The sequence below is a fragment of the Sarcophilus harrisii genome, chromosome 1, assembly GCF_902635505.1.
Source record: "Sarcophilus harrisii chromosome 1, mSarHar1.11, whole genome shotgun sequence".
Classification (NCBI taxonomy): Eukaryota; Metazoa; Chordata; class Mammalia; order Dasyuromorphia; family Dasyuridae; genus Sarcophilus; species Sarcophilus harrisii.
The window spans coordinates 448,215,056-448,232,905 of record NC_045426.1 but is presented as its reverse complement, the minus strand read 5'-3'; the positions used below and the strand labels follow the sequence as shown (position 1 = coordinate 448,232,905).

General features: G+C 35.8%; 1 protein-coding gene across 1 annotated transcript in view; it reads right to left on the bottom strand.

Annotated features, from left to right (window-relative positions):
* The window catches only part of TRPA1 (transient receptor potential cation channel subfamily A member 1), a 78,926-nt gene extending 64,225 nt beyond the window's left edge, over positions 1-14,701 (bottom strand). Inside the window, exons 1-3 of the mRNA XM_031946268.1 lie at positions 14,540-14,701; positions 5,801-5,963; positions 3,767-3,942 (exon numbers count right to left, since the gene is read on the bottom strand). Coding sequence (XP_031802128.1) covers positions 3,767-3,942; positions 5,801-5,963; positions 14,540-14,656 — 456 coding nt within the window. The 5' untranslated portion in view covers positions 14,657-14,701. The remainder of the gene's footprint in view (positions 1-3,766; positions 3,943-5,800; positions 5,964-14,539) is intronic.
* Between the last annotated feature and the right edge of the window lie 3,149 nt (positions 14,702-17,850).

Here is a 17,850-nt window from a genome sequence, read left to right as displayed (position 1 = left end):
TGCTCAGAAACTGGGAGATATACAGTTTTGTAATCATTCTAAAGAACTTCTGTAAAGTTGAAAATGCTGTAAAGGTAATATTTTAATATGGATCCCTTGGGTCTATATAGAGGTGAATGGATTTAAGCAGATGATTCCCAGATATTTGTTCAGCCTCTACTTCTCCTATCCTCCAACTTTACATCTTTACAGACTTATTAGAAATCTCAACTATGGTTTCAGAATTCTTAAATTTAACATGTCCAAAACGAAATCCATTATCTTACCTCCAAAACCTTCCCTTATTCTTAACTTCTCTTTTTCTTCATTCCCCCCTCCACCCAGTCACTCAGGCTTTCAACTGGTGACATCTTGGTTTCCTCACTCTTTTACTCCCATGTTCAATCAGTTGCCAAATCTTATCATATCTACTTTTATAACACCATATATGTGTGTATATATATATATATATATATATATGTTATATATATGTACACACACACATACACCTTTCTCTCCTCTGACACTGACAACATCATGTCATAACTAAATCTCCATATCTCAAGTTTTTGCTTTACTCTAGACCACCCTTCACCACTGTCAAAACAATCTTCCATTAATACAGATATAATCTTATAACTCCTTCCCACACTTCAGTCAACTCAAGTGACTCCCTATTGACTTCAAGATCATGTATAAAATCTTCTACTTGGCAATTAAAGCTCACATAAACTGGATCCTTTTTAAACCTCCAGCCTTCTTGCATTTTACCACTCACTACATCCTCTGTAATTCATTAACACTGCCTTTCTTCCTATTCTTTGAACACACTAGTTCTCCATCTTCAGACTGAGCATTTTCTTTGATTGTCTCCCATACCTGGAATCTTCTCCCTCTTCATCTCCTTCTTGTGCATTCCCTAGCTTGTGTCAAGGTCCAGCTAAAGTCCTGCTTTCTACAGGAAGCCTTCCCTGATGCTTCTTAATGCTAGTGAAAAATCCTAAGCCCATTGATAATCAACTTGAAGTTACTCTGCATTTCCTTGTTTGTACATAGTTGATTGCAGTGCTTGGTACACAGTAGGTACTAAATAAATACTGGCACAGTGGAAAAAGCACTGGCCCTAGGGTCAGGAGAACCTGAGTTCAAACCCATCCTCAGACAGTTAACATTTCCTACTTGTATGACCCTGGACAAATCATTTAACCCCAATTGCCTCACCAAAAAAAAAAAAATAAATTTATTAAAAAAGTATTTGTTGCCTTGACTCTAGTTGATTGTCATCCTTTGTTCTCAAAGAGGCCCAAAATGACATCACTATGTAAGAGTCAAGAATCAAGTTAGTGTGCCTGACTGTGACAAATAGGAGCTTGGAATGCTCAGCCACAAGTCAGATACAAATAGTCTCTATAAACATTTGGAGTGACTTCCCAGAAGCAATGCAAATCCCTAATATTCCTGAAGACAAATCTCCAGTCTTTTTCTTGTTCAGTTCTACAATACTAGTGTGAAGAGATGAATAACATCTTCTAGAAGAAAACAATAGTTACTATTTATATAGCACTTTAGGGTTTAAAAACATTTTACATATGTGATGGAGATGGAAGAAGTCAAATACAAATGAAGCCTTAAAATAAGCAAAGAGGGAAAAAAAAGATGAAATAGGATGGTGAGATTCATTGGAAAATAAAACATATTGCTAGGAAATTTTAAAATTCCCCTTTGTCTTCCCTATACAATTGAAATCATTAAAATGTTAAATATTATTGGTCAGTTTTAAAAGAAAAAATGAGTATTATATTTTATCTAGACATATGATTTCATCAGATAGAAATTCCTGCTACCAGTGCAAATTTACAATTTCTCTGGATTTTTTCTTTACACATTCTTAATTTTTACCAGTTCTGTGACTTCATCTGAGTTGGAAGTTCCCTCTTTTGAAGCAGAATGATACTTGCTATATCTTACAGTTGTCTAGTGGTAATGAAGAAATCAGTAATAGTCTCACAGTCAGAATGAATCAGAGGTATACCTCAAATCTAGGTACATCCTGATCTGAAGGCAATACATTCTCCAAAATGGCAGGTGGCCATTCCATGGCCTATGATTATATGTACAAGCGGCTACAAAATGAACTAAATAGACCACCATTCATAAGGTGTTCTTTTTTTTTTTATCAGAAAATGTGTTCCAGATTCCAAAGCATGGTCTTTCCTACACTGACAGGATTATCTCTACTTCAGTCCACATGACATTTCAATACTGAAAAAATGATGACCCAGAGGTATATATTGTTTATACAGGTTCACAAAGTACTTATTTCATGACATTTTCAAGAGATGAGTAATTCAATTATTATTTTCCTCATCCTAGAGGTGAAGGACTAAGGCTGGGAGGTAATAAGCAAATTATTCTGGAACAGAGAGTTAGTAAATATAAGATCTATGACTTGAAAGGTTTCTCCTCACTCCATGCATGGCCAGCACTGTTTTATACATGGGACAATGATATCTCTGATATAATTAATGGAAAATGCTAGAGAATATAATTTTTCTATATCTCATTTGGAGCAACTTTTGTACAATTTTTTAAAAATCCTATATAGAGGATGCGATATGTTGAAGGTCTTACTCTTGTCCACTTAATATATTAAAGTACAAATTCTATTATTATTCCTCATTTTGACTATATGGCAAGGTCATCTCTCTGTTACCTTCAGAATCAAATATAAAATCATCTATTTGGATTCAGAGACACTTATAATTTGACTCTTTCTTCTCAGTCATGTCACATCTTACTTTTCTCAATATACACTACTTCTAGTGACAATGGCCTCCTTACTGATCCTTAGAAATTGGCACTCCATCTTCCAACTCTGGGCCTTTTCACTGGTTGTTCCTTATCCTAAAATTCTCTTAACCCTATCTTCATTTCCAACTTCCTTCAAGTCCCAACTAAAATTCTATCTTCTTTAAGAATTCATCCTTCTTCATGCTAAAGCCTTTTCCTAAATCATTATGACCAGTTTATCCAGTATTTATTTTGTTAATGCAAAGTTGGCTACATTTTGTCTTCCCTAAACTGAAAATTAAGCCTTTTATGCCTTGCTTTTTATTCTGAGGGGTTTACAGAGTAGCTGGCACATAGCACTTAATGCTTGTTGACTTGATTCTTCTGACTTGTATTTAATGAAAGGTACTCCTGAAACAGAATACACATACACGCACACACGCGCGCGTGTGTATATATATGTATGTATATATGTATGTACATATAGGCTTCCTGAATTGAGTGATCCAATTCTATAACCTTTTCTAGTTTCATGATGATGGTGTGATGCTGTCAACAGTTGAAGAAAATGATGCTATGACTATTTCCAAGACCAATGAAAAAAATATTGCTAATTCCTATGCTATTCAGAGGGTGAGTCATTTAATTTGTTCAGAAATGGTGTTAATCACACAATTTCTGTTTGTTCTGAGTTTGACAGGTCAACCTGATTCACCTGCAGACAACTGCATTGTGAAAAAGGATTCATGAATTATACATACCTACTTTCACCCTCACATATCTCCCTTCCTTCCTCCTTTCTCCTTTCCCTCCCTTCTTTCTTCCCTCCCTTTCTTTTTCCCTCCCTCACCTCTCTGTCTCTCTGTCTCTGTCTCTCTCTGTCTCCATCTCTATCTATGTCTCTGTCTCTTTCTCTCTATATCTTGCTCACACACACACACACACAAATACCTGCATATACACACAAATACATGCATACTTCTCATGGTAGCCTTACCTTCACAATATCATTATGAAAACATTGAATAGCTAGGTGAATGGGTGCTATCAAGTTGTTGTTGCAAATGTTTGGATTAGCTCCTCTGCTAAGAAGACATTTAACATTTTCAACTTGATTTTTTTCAACAGCCCAATGCAAAGGGGTATTTCCTGAAATATCCAGTATATTCAGTCCTAGGAGGGAAAAAAAGGCAGTATAAAATAGAAACAATTTCTTTTCTTCTGGCCATACTATATGACATATAAAAAGTTCAAGAGACAGTTTCTGGATAATTAATCATTTTATTAATCATGCTAACAGATAATTAATATAAGGTGTCAGTGATACTACTGGAGGCTAAACACTCTTCATGCAACCCATTGAATGCTTATATGCCCTTGGAAAAATGGGTGTTCTATCTAATAGTAGCCATCTGTACAATAGCAGGTGGAAGGAGAGAAGAAAAAAAGGGGGGGGGGAGAAATTTACATGATAATTTTGTTGCATATATTTGAAAGAATAGCATGTTATGCATAGGAAATTTGCAGTTTCATGTTCAATCATCTTTGTATTTCAATGTGTTGTTGAAATACTAGTTTTATTGCATAAATTAAAAATAAAATAAATTTAAGAAAACAAGGAGAATAATGAATAGTATAATGAGAAGTGGGTTTATTGTAATTACTCTAATCACTTAGTCTTGGAGATAGAGATTTCTGTTATCTAGACTACTTCTGCCTAGATCAATCTAGACAAAAGGGGCGGGGGGGGGGGGGGGGGAGGGAGAATCAACTCTGCTTAGACTGGAACAAAATGTGCCAGAATTTATTTGGATTGAATTTTTTGTAAGGTTTTCTAGTTAAAAGGAGCAATCCCACCCAGAATCAGGTACCTGATGGGATTTGGCCAATTTCAACCATCAACAATGTCATTCAGATGCTAGGATGGCATGAATGAGGATCTAGGAAGGGGAAAAAATCACTTGCATCTCCCCCATAATTGGTTATTTAATAAAAATTTCTCTCAAAAGATTTAATAACAACACAATTAGTTTTACTCTATCGACAAATCAAGTATTTCCTGAGTGCCTTTTGAACATAATTTACCAAGCTAGAAACAGTGACAACAGAAGCAAAACAAGACCCAGACCCTGACAAAGGTAGAGATAACTGAATGTTTCCCAGTGAAGTTTCCTTTGTATTTAATTTGGAGAAATTCACCCTTAGGAAACAAACAACTTTGCTCAAAAAGAAGATTTCCTAACAGATATTTCACAGAGGAATGCATCTACATTTTATTCAATTTTATATATTTTATACATTGTAAATATATGTGAGTGTCTACATAGACAGATGGAGGTGATTAATTTAACTGCTGAACAGATCTATTATTTCACTGGGATAAGGACTGATTAAAGAGGAGCTGTCCGTATCAATAAAGATTAGCATCTTTTCTGCACCTTATAGCTCATTAGGCAGTTGACCAGAACAGTAATATGTTAAATGTTTTGTCCATGGTCAGATAGCCTGGGTATTGCCAGAAGCAACCAGGTATCCCAAGTATTCTGATGAAGGCTAGCTTTCAATATACCATGCTGTACTACCTCTTAATTAATTATACATATGTATATATGTATTATCACACACATGAATGTATACATATTTAAACACCTCACATCACGAGGTTCCCTATATGTGTACATGTATGCATTTATGCATATATACATATTTCCTATAATGCATAAATATACAAGAATAATAATTAATGTAGGGCTCATTCCAATGTGATTATGATATCACTGGCACTTCAGGAACTAGTAAACTACCAAATCTGGGATTGGATTTGTTTCATAGTCTATATATCCCTCATGAAGAGCTTTGGTCCAGAAATGTTGTTTTTTTTTTTTTGTTGTTGTTGTTTTTTGCTTTTTGTTTTCTCCACTCACTTTCTTCATCTTCCTAAGTTTATGCTCTATTGAAGGGATATTATTGACTTATATGGAACAGGAACTGGTTAACATTAGGATATATACCTGTTATAACCTTGAGTTACCTTCAAATGAGGAGTCATTGATAATCATTTCCAGCAGTTCAACTTGATCTTGTGCAGCTGCATGATGCAAGGGCGTGGCATTCAGTTCATCATATCTATATAAACCATCACGATTTTTCATGATGAAGCTTTGTAACCTCTTTACATTTCCTTTAAAAATAACCTAGTTTTACATAAAAAGATGATTAGTGATATACTAAAAACATTTATTTAAGCATGGCGTTCAAAACAAAAATATTTTTTTTAACAATCTAACCTCCTATTATATCCCAAAGTATGATTCTGTACGTTTTCTACATATTATTCTATATAGCCTAAAAAGGATTATCATTATCTAAAAATTGTTTATTGCATATTTGGAACTGTGGAGGTAACATGGGGACAGCTGTGTGGCATAGTAAAGAGAGTGTAAGGTTTGAGTCATTAAAATTCATATTCATGAGTTCAAATCCAGTCTCAGAAATCTAATAACTATGTGCAAATAGGCAACTCACTTAATCCTGTTTGTCTCAATTTCCTCATCTGTAAAATGAAGTAGAGAAAGAAATAGCAAATGAATTCAATTTCTTTGCCAAGAAAACTTCAACTGGAGTCACACATGAGTCAGACACAAGTGAACAACAACAACAAATTTGGTAATGTGATAGGCACTGCATAAAATAAGTTTGTAAACACAGGTCTTGTCTTGCAAGAATAGAATTTGTTTCCAATTTTTTTATTAAAGTTTTTAATTTTCAAAATATACACATAATTTTCAACATTCACTCTTGCAAAGCTTTGTGTTCCAAATTTTTTTCCCTTCCTTCTCCCCACCCCCTCCACTGTTAGTCCCCCCTGAAAAAGATTTTCAGATGAAGATATGAAAGTTGTCTATAGTCATATGGAACAATCCTCTAAATCACTATTAGAGAAATCATAATTAAGAAAACTCTGAGGTACTGATTCACATTTATCAGGTTGGCTAAGGTAACATGAAAAGGTAATGATAAACGTTGGAGGGGATGTGGGAAAACTGTATTACTAATATATTGTTGATGTTGTGAAATGATCCAACCATTCTGGAGAGCAATTTAGAGCTATATCGAAATGGATATAAAACTGTGCATACCCTTTCACACAACAATGCTATTACTAGGTCTATATCCCAAAGAAATCATAAAAAAGGGAAAAGGGCTCACATATGCAAAAAATATTTGTAGCAGCTCTTTTTTTAGCGGCAAAGAATTGGAAAATGAATGGATGCCCATCAATTGGTGAATGGTTGAATTTTATGGTATTTGAAAGTAATGGAATATATTATTGTTCTGTAAAAACAATTTTAATTTTAGATTGGCTTGTAAAGGTTGATTTTAGAAAGGCTTGTAAAGATTTACATGAAATGATGCTGAATGAAACAAGCATAACAGGAAAACATTGTGCAGAGCAACAGCAGGATTGTATGATGATCTGCTAAGACAAACTGTTCTTCTCAGTTGTTCAGTGATCCATGGTAATCTCAATAAATTTTGGATGGAAAAAAAATCTAAATAAAAACATACTATGTTCAACTTTTTTTTCTGTTTTTTTTTCTTGCAGGTTTTCCCTTTTTGTTCTGATTTTTCTCTCCCAACATGATTCATATGGTGATTTGTAAAAAAAGAATGTACAAGTATAACCAAAAGAAAATTTGTTTTACATATAACTGGGGAAAATAAAAATAATAAAGTCCATTAAAATACTGAAACCTGGAAAATAAATAAAACCTGGTTTTATAATTGTCTCATAATTTCTAATCTACCCTCTAATCAATTTATACTTCATTGCAAGATGAATAGGATAATTTTTTTCAATCTTATTATTCCCTGGCTCAATAACCTACAAGGGCTCCCCAATTACTGTATCATGGATTAAATCCAAGGCTTTTAAGGCCTTTAATAATATGGCAACATATTACCTCTCCAACCTCATTTCCTCATATTCACCAACATGTACAGTTTTCTTTCTCCTGCCCCCCTCAGGCTGTTTTCTTTACTTTCCTCTGAATATAATATGCATTCTTGTTTCTGTAGCTCCATTCTGTATCTGCCTGTGAACACCCTCTGTGCTTCCCTGCTTCTGCCCCAAAGTTAACTATATTTCAAGTGTAAACTTGATTGATCCAAACATGAATTTTCTCTTGACAATCAGAAATGTGTTAACACACATTTAATGCTTCTTATTTTAAAAATTAAACACAAAACAAAGCAAATGGAGGTATTTCAGTACACAATTCTGCCCTGGGTTCAATATATTCCTAACTAAAAGCTGAAGAAAAGGACACAAAATCAGTGAATTTGCAAATACCTTTCCTTTCTATGAAAACAAATAAACAACTGAAATGAAGGATTTAAAGTGCTGAGGACATTGCTGTATACATAAGAGTGTAATAAGGGTGGGTTTTTTCCATTCTGAAAAAAAAAAAACAGTCTGAATATGGAAAAAAAAAAGTCCTCTCCAAATTTATGTGTTTGCATAAAAAAAAATTCCTTCACCACATTTAACTTTACAAAATGAATCTTATGTAGTTACTATTAAAATCTATGCTGTAGCAGTACCATAGGGTAAGGGCATCCTCAAAACTTACATGTATTCAATAATGGATCAGTTATGAAATCTACCTAGTATTAGATTCTCTTCAATATTTGTCATCCCTAACAAAAATGTCTACCTATTCCTTTTTTTTTTTTTTTTTTTTTTTTTGGCTAAGTCTAATTTAGAGGTTTTTTGCCTACAATTTTCAGTTTTGTAGTTAATTTTCCCTCTGGACAACTGGATTCCATCTAATGGAGCCAGTAAAACCAGTTTATAGACTCATTCAGTGGCCCAATGTCAACAGAAATTCAATGATACTCTATTAAGTGTATATCAGAATCAAGAGCTCATGGAAATACTGCTGTAATGCATTAAGATAAAAAAAGAGTTCTAATACTGAACTCTTGCATCAATGAAATAGCATCAACTTGTAGAACTAAAATTCTCTATTAGATTACAAATGAAACACTTGTTCATATAATTGTTATAACCTTTGAAAAAATATTTTGAAGTTGCAAAAGAAAATGAAGTATTTTATTTCAGCAAATTAATAAAATATTTTGCATATATTTTTCATCCTCTTTAGGACATTAACATACTTTTTTCTTTATATTTACATACTTCTGCTTTGAGTCTGATGTTAACAAAGGCATAGAGAAAATTAAATTACCCTTAAAGAAATTCATTATTAATCATTTTTCAACAGTTTGAATTTAATCTTGCCTCAGATTTTTAACTATGTGACATAGTTTAACTATGTAACTTAACATCTTAGCCTCAATTTTCTCTTCTGCAAAATGTGAATAATAATAACTAACTTATAATGTTGAAAAATAACATATGTAAAGTTGCAAATCTTGATGTGCTACATATAGCTAGCCATCATTGTCATAATCATCATATATCATCAAATATTTTAGCAAGTCTATGCTAATTTAATATGTTTCCCAAGAAAGTTAGTGAAATAAAGTAGAAAACTAGAAGGGAGACTTATAATATCTTGTCACTGAAACCAGATGGCTCTGGAGGGGAAAATTAGAGAGGTGACTTTGCACAGCCCTCCCTCACTTAAATTCAATGAACTTGCACGTCATGGCATCATTTCCCTGATGTTCTGATACTCTTCAAGAAAGAAGGACAAATAACAACAATATCTGCAACCTAACCTTAATGACTGAATCAGTGTGACCTCAGTCAAAATGAGACCTATTGAAGACCTTACCTTAAAAGGCCAAAGTCTCCCATTTCATTCAAGACTAGCTCCAGTTGTCTCAATCTTTGTCTTAATCTATATCTTGCCACTGGACTCAGAGTGGCTCTGGAGGAAAAGTACAGCAGGCATCTTGCACAGCCCTTCCTCACTTAAATCCAATTCACTTGCAAATCATGGCATCATCTGCCTGATGTCAAGGTCTTCTTCAAGAATGAAGGACAAACAATAATGATAAAATTGTTAAATAGTATAAGCCAAGAACTGATAGATACCTGGGACTCTCAACTAATGATCTTTTGAAATAGCATCAATGAATATTCTCTGGATACAGTCATTCAACCAATTTCCAAAACACTTGATTATACCACTAAATAGTGGTTCAGACACTAACTAGCTTTGTGACCTTGTACAAGTCACCTAACATCATTCAACACCAGTACCCTCCTCTGGAAAATGAGGATAATAATAATACCTACCTCACAAGTTAGTAACAACAAAACTAATAATGACATCACTAGTAATAATAACAACTAGGACTGATATTATCCATTAAGATTTGGAAAGTTCATTACGAACGTTATCCAGTTTCATCATTATAAAAGCAGAGAAAGGAAGGAAGACAGAAAGAAAGAAAGGAAGGGAAGAAGAAAGGGAGGAAGAAAAGGAGGGAGAGAGGAAGGGAGGAAGCAAGGAAGGAAGCAAAGAAGGAAGGGAGGAAGAAAGGAAGGAAAGAAGTAAGGAGGGAGGGAGCAAGGAAGGAAGGAAGGAGGGAGGAAGGAAGGAAGGAAGGAAGGAAGGAAGGAAAGAAGGAAGGAAGGAGGGAAGAGAGGAAGGAAGGAGGGAGAGAGGGAGGGAGGGAAGAAAGGAGAGAGGGAAGAAGGGAAGAAGGGAGGGAGGGAAGGAGGGTGGAAGAAAGGGAAGGAAAGGAAGAAAGGAGAGAGGGAAAAAGGGAAGAAGAGAGGAAAGGAAAGAGGGAGGGAGAGAGGGAGGGAAGGAGGGAAGAAGGAAGGAAGAAAGGAAGGAAAGAAAGAAAGAAGGAAGGAAGGAAAGAAAGAAGGGAAGGAGGACTGTTAAGTGCTTTACAAATATTATCTCATTTCATCTTCATAATACTCTGGGAATAGAATTCATTATTATTGCCCTTTTACAATTGAGGAAACTGAGATAGACAGTTAAGTAACTTACCCCTGATCTCACAGCTAGTAACTGTGTAAAGTTAAATTTGAATCTAGATCTTCTATCCACCGTGTCACTTACCCATTTATTATTATCTCCATTTTACAGATGAGGAAACTGAGGAAAACAGAGAGTAAGTGATTCATCCAAGAGTCAAAAAACTAGTAACTCAGTTAATGAAACCAGATCTTTCTGACTCCAGATTTAGTGCTTTATCAACTGTATCAGCTACCTTCCCGTTGTTATGAACATCAAACAAGATAACATATATCATGCTTCACTGAGATTCTACTCAATCATGGAAAATACCTGCTGGTTTTCATTTTTCTTCTTGGAAACATTATTTAACACTCAATTTATAAATTTTTAGTTTTGAAAAAAAGGTGAGAAAACAAAAGGCTTCAATTAAAATTTAAAGTGTCCACTAGAATGCGTTACAATAATACTTCACTATTTTTCAAAAAGCATCTGAGAAATAAAAAATGACACTAGTCTGTGAATCTCTACTGCAAAAATAAATGTAATATAAAGAGAGATGAAGATTAGTGTTATTGTTAAGCAGATTAAATAAGATTTTATCTGTCAAAAAAGACATATTGAAAGCCCCAAATTAAAACTACTTCTTTCAATGGCCCTCCTCCAGTGCCTACAGTTTTGAAGTTACTCCTTCTCTTAGGCTAAAGCAAAAAAAAAAGTTTACTTGAAAATATACATTTAGGGGCTACCTCCTGCTTGCCTCTCTAAATTTAAAAAATATTTACAACTTAGATACTCTGGATAAGGTACCTTGCTAATGGCTAGAAGCTATTCAGTAAATAAAAAAAAAAAAGGTTTTGCTCTCAAATTTTAAGGGTACTCAAGGTAGGCAGACACATAAATATAAAACAAATCATATCCTGATACCTGACAAAGCTTTGACAGAACAAAATATAAGATTTCTTAAACACAGTAGAAGGGAAGAATGGAACTTACAAAAACTAAGGTGTGAGCCAATATCAGAAAATTGGGGGAGGTCACCTTTCACTGCCCTCAAAACCACATCATCCTGTAATAAATATTATTAATAAATTAGGAATAATTGAGTACAGAAATTGAGGATAATAGTCTTAACCTTTAAAAGCTAGGATCTTTATAAACTTGTTGAACTTTCAAAAATACACATTGAACTAGAGCTTGGTACTAAAAAGATGACATGAGTTTGTCTGAAGCAAGGATCTTTAATTTAATAATCTCTATGGAGAGATTGCAAGGGGTCCATGAAATTGGGTAGGAAAAAAAGGATCTTAATTTACAATAAAAATTAAATGAAATACAATGTTTCCTTCTATTATGTATTGAAAGAAAACATTACTCTGAGAAGGGTTCGCAGACTTTCATGGACTTCTAAGAGTCTAGGATTCAGATAAAGTTAAGAATCCCTGGTCTAGATGGCTCTGAGGTTCCTTACAACTCTTAGTTTCTTAATTCTATAATGTTTATATTTGCACGGCAAGGATTAGAAGTTAAATGATATAGGGACGGTAGACTGGTATCATCCAGAAGGGCATCTTCCTAGAACTCCCCTTCCAGGGAATCCAAGGATGATGTGATACATTGCTGGGAACTTTGCGAGGGGGTGAGTGGTAACCTTCCTGGCAGAAAGAAAGGGAAAAGAAGGGAGAGAGAGAGACAGAAATACAGGCAGAAACAAACACAGAGAGACAGAGACACAGAGCCTTAGAGACAGAGAGAGAGAGAGAGAGAGAGAGAGAGAGAGAGAGAGAGAGAGAGAGATTGAGGCTGAGATAATAGAGGGACAGAGACGCAGACATACAAAGACAACAGTAAGACAGACAGAGACAGGAAGAGAAACACACATAGAGAGACAGAAAGATGGAGAGAGATGGAGAGACACAGAGGGAGAAACAGAAAGAGACACACAACAACAGAGACAGACAGAAACACACACACACACACACACACTCATAGACTGTATGCCCTGACCACACTAAAGTAGGAAAAGATGGGCTCTTCACCAACTCATTCATAGCATCTAGTGTAGGTAGCTTACTGTAACTAGTTGCACTTACTGTAAATAGCTGTAACTTATCTTCACATTAGCATTTCAAATATGTTAAATACTTGCAGAAAATTTTGCCTAATCTCCAAAACAACAAAATCCACTGTTTTGTGGCATTCTAGAGAGAATGTAGGGGTTGGAGTCAGGAGGGACAGAGGTTCCAGTGCCTCCTGGCACTTCCTAATTTGAGACCAAAGCAAGCCATTCTTCTGGGAAGTCTTCAGGTCAAGCTCTGTCTCTTGACAAAACTTCTTGGGCTGGTCACTTTACTTTTTTAGGGCTCTTGGCAACTCTCCAAGTTTATAGAAAAATACGATCCTGTATTACAGACCCCAATTTAAATCCTGCCTCAGTCATTTACTATGAAAATCTGGGAAAGTCATTTACCTTCTCAGTGCCTCAATTCCCTAATCTCTAAAACTATTAGAAGGAGATGTTTCTTCATCTGAGAGTTCATTAAACTGAAAAAGTTGACAGTTCCTGACCCCTACTCTATTAATTGGGAACCATTTATTAAACTGACTTCCAAAACAAAAACAGCAATAACAAAAACAGATTGTTTATATTTTTTAAGATGAGATAAGACTTTCTGGAAAAGAGAATTGAATCATTTGTCTTTGTTTTCCCTCTAATAGCTTCTTAGATATTCCTTCTTTTCATCAAACCAATGCCAATCTAATCAATGTACCCCCCCATAAAGGGAAACATCCAAATGAATTACCTCATAGAAAGTCTCTTTATAGAAAAAAAATAAAAGAAAGGAAATTGATAAAGTAGAATTTTAGAGAAAGCATAAATCCTATGCCACATTCCTGTAAAGATGCTGCCAAATTCTGTCAAGTTTTGCTAAAATGCTGTTGCTATGTTTGCCACATCCCTCTACTAAGTCAGTTAACAAGCATACATTACCTTATGTGTATTCATTATTAGAGGAAAAAGTTCACAGAAAGAACCTTACTGTTCTCTAAGACAATTAAAAAGTATGGATTTTTTTAAATGTCAGAAGCCTGGAGTAAATTAAATTATTGAGAGGGAAAGGGATGAGCTCAGAACAATCTCTACTGGTTCCCTATTTATATCAATAAAGTAAGGATATCTACTGGGGTAGTCTTTAAGACATTCTTTATAAAAGATATAGTTTCTTCCCAATATCTCCCTGGCAAAAAAAAGTTCCCAGGAGCATCTGAAATGGACTTTTAATTAAATTCTTTGGGCCAAGAGTTCAATATGGTACTGCCTCCCCTCAATCATACATTTAAAAGTACGCACACATAGATAAGCATATATACAAAACTTTCCTTTTACCCACTTATGCAAGGATGCGCTATGCACTGGTGTAAAGCTACAGGAGGACATTGGATTCTCTGTTCTAAACGAACGAGCTTAAGACCTAGCCATACCTTTTTCCCTTCGTGTCAGCTTGAACCTGGGTCCTGTTTGGATCATTCCCTTTCTCCCCCCCCTCCCCCCTTTCAAATGATAAGGCAGGAGATGAGGCAAGACGAAGGAGAACGCGAAGAAGGACCAAGATTAAAGTTGCTACTCCCTTCTAAGCATTGTACGCCAGTTTTTCCTAAACTCTAGTGACACGGGCGCACACGCAGCACTCCCCGGATTTCCAAGCCGTGTCTGCAGTAGGCACCTATGAAAACTTCTGAAGGAAGTAGTGGAAATTCAGTTGCAAGGAAGGGCGAGGACCCACATTTCAGAGCATCTTCCAGTCGCCCCCGAATCCCTTTACCTTAAATACATCTTCCTCTGTGGCATCCATTTGGTTCTCCACCCCCTCATAGGCAACGCCCTGGGGCTCTTTATTCTCCCCGGTGGAGAGCTGTACTTTCTTCGCGTTGCGCTTCATTGACCCCGCCCCAGGCACAGCCAGCTGGCGACTGGCTCGGGTGGTGCTGTGGGGACCCAAGAGAGGAAAGAAATAAGTTCCAGGGAGGGAACTAGGAACTGAAGAACATGAGAAAGGGCACAGAGCTTGGCTGGAGGGCAAGCGGCAGAGCAGCCTCGGAACCTTCACCCGCCTGTGTGGACTGAGTTCTAGACAAACACACCTTTGCTGCACTTCAGCAGCTCCCGAAATTTTACTTTTGGAGGAAAAGCCAAATTGGCGTTGGAGGTTCATGTGGAGCTTTCTAGTCCAAAAGCATTACTTATCCTTCTCTTCCCTCTCCTCTTTTGGCAAAACAGCAGAGGCGGGGATTGGGGAAGGGCAGTGGTCAAGAAATCAGACGCTACTCAGTTTTCAGGAGTCACAGTCTCTGAACTGCATAGGACATACATTCTGTCCGTGTGTGGGTGTGTGTATACAACTGTATAAAATGAATGTTGTATGTCCTTCAGAGGGATCTTGGGTCATTTCATTGAGTCATTTCTTCTGTTCCTAGGACCTTTGGATGGGCCTCCAGTTTGCTCCCCAATAGAAGCGGATATGCCTTTGGATAGATTGTGCTTCTAGAATCTTGGAAGAAATCGTATCTTTACCAATGATATGAGGGAAAGGTGAGGAGGAAAATTCTCAAAGTAAATCATTTTAGGAGGTCTAATGAAACAAACATATGATTGTTGAGAATCAGGAGACATGGCTCCTAAACTAGGACATGAACTATGTGTTGTGGGATCACAAATCACTCATTCACTTTGCTCTAAGATCCTTCTAGTTCTATATGTTATATAATATGCTTTCTATTACTTCAATCTCAAGAGATTCTTTTCCTGAAAATGGAAAATAGTTACATTTTAAAAGATTCTTATGAGATTTACCTAAACAATAGACAATGATTTTGATAAATGAATTATAATGAAAATTCTACATTAAGTGATTCAATTTGGATACATTTAGTAATTAACTTTGCCTGTAACATTGACTTTTAAAAAATTTGTACTGTATGAATCAATATCATAGCAGAAAGACTTTCTCCTACAAGTTAAATTCAATAAACATTTGCTAAATGATTACCACAAACAAAGCAATGTGCTCTTTATTGGTGGTATAAAGTTACAAATGTTCCTTCTCTTACTTACATTTAACTGGGGACAGAAAAGGTCATAATATTTATAAAAGTAACTAAATACAATATGACATGAGAAGGCAATACCAATAATATTAACATAATTTAACATGAGGAGAGTGGGAAAGATTTTTGTTAAGTTTAGGAAGTGGTGACTAAGTTTTATGGAAGCTAAGGCTTCTAAAAGTTTATGAACATTTGCTTAATATGATCTGAGAATGCACCATCATTATTTGTTGTCTCCTTTGTGGGAGCCTCCTCCAGATCATGGTTGCTAATTGTAAATGTTGCAGTGTTCTGTCCTGGACGTACTTCTCATCTTCCTCAATACTCTTTCATTTAGTGATCTCACCAGCTTATGTGGCTTCAATTGGAATCTATGTTGACTCTTTTTTTTTTTTTTTAATAACTTTTTATTGACAGAACCCATGCCAGAGTAATTTTTTACAACATTATCCATTGCACTCACTTCTGTTCTGATATTTCCCCTCCCTCCCTCCACCCCCTCCCCCAGATGGCAAGCAGACCTATACATGTTAAAGAGGTTACAGTATATCTTAGATACAATATATATGTACAGAACCAAACAGTTCTCTTGTTGCTCAGGGAGAATTGGGGATTCAGAAGGTATAAATAACCCGGGAGGAAAAACAAAAATGCAAGCAGTTTACATTCATTTCCTAGTGTTCTTTCTTTGGGTGTAGCTGCATCTGTCCATCCTTGATCTATTGAAACTGAGTTAGATCTTCTCTTTGTCAAAGAAATCTACTTCCATCAGAATACATCCTCATACAGTATCGTTGTTGAGGTATACAATGATCTCCTGGTTCTGCTCATTTCACTCAGCATCAGTTCATGTAAGTCTCGCCAATCCTCTCTATATTCATCCTGCTGGTCATTTCTTACAGAATAATAATATTCCATAACATTCATATACCACAATTTACTCAACCATTCTCCAATTGATGGGCATCCATTCATTTTCCAGCTTCTAGCCACTATAAACAAGGCTGCCACAAACATTTTGGGACATACAGGTCCCTTTCTCTTCTTTAGTATCTCTTTGGGATATAAGCTCAGTAGTAACACTGCTGGGTCAAAGGGTATGCACAGTTTGATAACTTTTTGGGCATAATTCCAGATTGCTCTCCAGAATGGCTGGATGTGTTCACAATTCCACCAACAATGTATGAATGGCCCTGTTTTCCCACATCCCCTCCATATGTTGATTCTTAAATCTATGTTTAAGCGCCAATCTCTCCAAAGATTTCCAATTTCTCATATCCAACTACCTTTCAGACATTTCAAACTGGATGATCACTAACATCTTAAACTCAGTATGTCCAAAACAGAACTCATTGTCTTTCCTCCTAACTCATCACCTTTCCTTACCTTTCTCATACCTTATCTATTACTATAGAGGGCAACAGGATCTTCCCAGATCTTAAGGCTTGCAATATAGGAGTAAGCTCACTATCTCTCACCCACTATAAAACAAACTGTCCAAGACCTGTCAATTTCACCTTTGTAGCTTCTCTAATACTGCTACTATTCTAGTGCAGATCTCTGTCACCTCACATCTTGATTATTGCAACAGCTTTGCTGATGGGTCTGCTTGCCTCAAGTGTCTCCCAACTCCAATCCACTCTCCATTCAGCTACTGAAGTAATTTTTCTAAAGTCTAGGTCTAAGTATGTCACACACACACACACACACACACACACCCAACAAAATCTACTCCAATATCTTCTTATTGCCTTCAGAAACAAATACAAAATGCTCTGTTTGACATTCAAAGTTCTTTATGACATACCCTCTTCCTACTTTCCCAGTCTTTTCACACTTTATTCCCCAACTCATACTCTTTGTTTTAGTTACATTGGTCTTCTGACACTCCATTTTTTAGCTCCACACATTCTCTTTAGCTATCTTTTAGTCCTGGAATACTCTCCCTTCACTATGATTACTAACCTTTCTAGCAACATTTAAATACAAAATAAAATCTCACTTTCTCTTGGGATCTTTTCCTAGGCCC